This window comes from Saprolegnia diclina, assembly GCF_000281045.1.
Source record: "Saprolegnia diclina VS20 unplaced genomic scaffold supercont1.27, whole genome shotgun sequence".
Lineage (NCBI taxonomy): Eukaryota > Oomycota > Saprolegniomycetes > Saprolegniales > Saprolegniaceae > Saprolegnia > Saprolegnia diclina.
Window position 1 is genome coordinate 223517 of NW_008246094.1, and position 1439 is coordinate 224955.

Here is a 1439-nt window from a genome sequence, read left to right on the forward strand (position 1 = left end):
GCCTTGGTAAAGAGCTGCTCAATGTCTTCGAGCACGAGACCCTTCGTCTCCGGGCACTTGAAGTACACAAACGTCATCGCGAGGAAGCAGAGACCCGCAAAGAGGTAGAAGACGCCGTTGATGTTGATGTACGGGAAGAGCTTGGGCACACCGATCATGACCGCGCCCATGGCCCAGTTCATCATGGTCGACACCGAGACCGCCTTGGCGCGCACGTTCATGGGGAAGATCTCGGCCGGGTAGATCCAGCAGATCGGACCCCACGAAATCGCAAAGTTGAAGATGAACACCATCGTCGAGATGACCATGACCCAGCCCGCGCTCTTGGAGCACCCGAGCGACACCGTGTCACCGTCGCAACCGATCGTAAACGCCGTCGCCGAGACAACGTGGCCGACGACCATACCGATACCGCCGATGAGGAGCAAGCTGCGACGACCGTAACTGTCGACCCAGCGCATGGCCGGGATCGTCGAGAGGAAGTTGACGATTTGGATCATGAGAAGACAGATGATGCCCTGGTTGAGCACGTCCTTGAAGATCTGACCGCCGTACGCAAAGACGGGGTTGACGCCCGTGGCTTGCTGCAGCACTTGGAGGCACATGGCAATGTACAGGCGGCGGCGGATCGACGGGTCGGTCCAGACATCCGACCACGTGGTCTCGGCCGTGCCTTCTTCTTCGAGGACGTCGCCGATCGCGTTGAGCTCTTCGTCGACGTTGTCGTTCTTGCGCAGGCGCTTGAGCTGGACCGCGGCGGGCTCACGACCCTTGGCCTTGTACGTCCAGCGCGGCGACTCGGGCACGCAAAAGATACCGAGCATGACGACAACGGGGAAGAAGAGACCGATGCCGACCGTGATGCGCCAGCCTTGGTTGACGTCCTGGACGATCGCGTTGATGATACCGGCAAGCATGATACCGGTCACACCCGCCATCTGCATGAGACCCGAGAGCATACCGCGGAGCTCCTTGGGGGCCATCTCGGCGCCAAAGACGGGCAGCGAGAACGAGGCGTTGCCGACGCCAAAGCCTTGGATGACACGGGCGACAAACACTTGAGCGCGCGCGCCGTGGCCGGCCGTGACGAGGATGACGCTACCGGTGCAGTACAAGACAGCAGCCGAGAAGATGGTGAGGCGGCGGCCGTACTTGTCGGCCGTGTAGCCGCCGATGATGGCGCCAAACATGCAGCCGACGTAGTAGAGCACGTTGTAGACGGTGGTAAAGTTGATCCAGTTGTCCGGGAGGTTGGCGGTGGACGCATTACAGGCGGCCTCGGTGTTGCCGCCGTAGCCGATGCAAAAGTCGGCGAGGAACGAAGGCATGACCATAACGCCGCCAGCGACGCCGTTATCGTAGCCAAAGAAGATGCCGCCGAGCGACGCAAAGGCGCAGACGCAGACCGCGTAAAAGTTCTCACGGAGGGGCGACGACAT

At 61.0% G+C, this 1439-nt stretch overlaps 1 protein-coding gene across 1 annotated transcript; it reads right to left on the reverse strand.

The window, feature by feature from the left end:
- Positions 1–18: 18 nt before the first annotated feature.
- SDRG_08757 (hypothetical protein) lies at positions 19–1439 on the reverse strand (the record flags this gene model as incomplete). The annotated part of the gene is made up of 2 exons (XM_008614654.1): positions 19–25; positions 67–1439. The coding sequence occupies 2 exons, from the start codon at positions 1437–1439 to the stop codon at positions 19–21; spliced, it is 1380 nt and encodes a 459-aa protein (XP_008612876.1).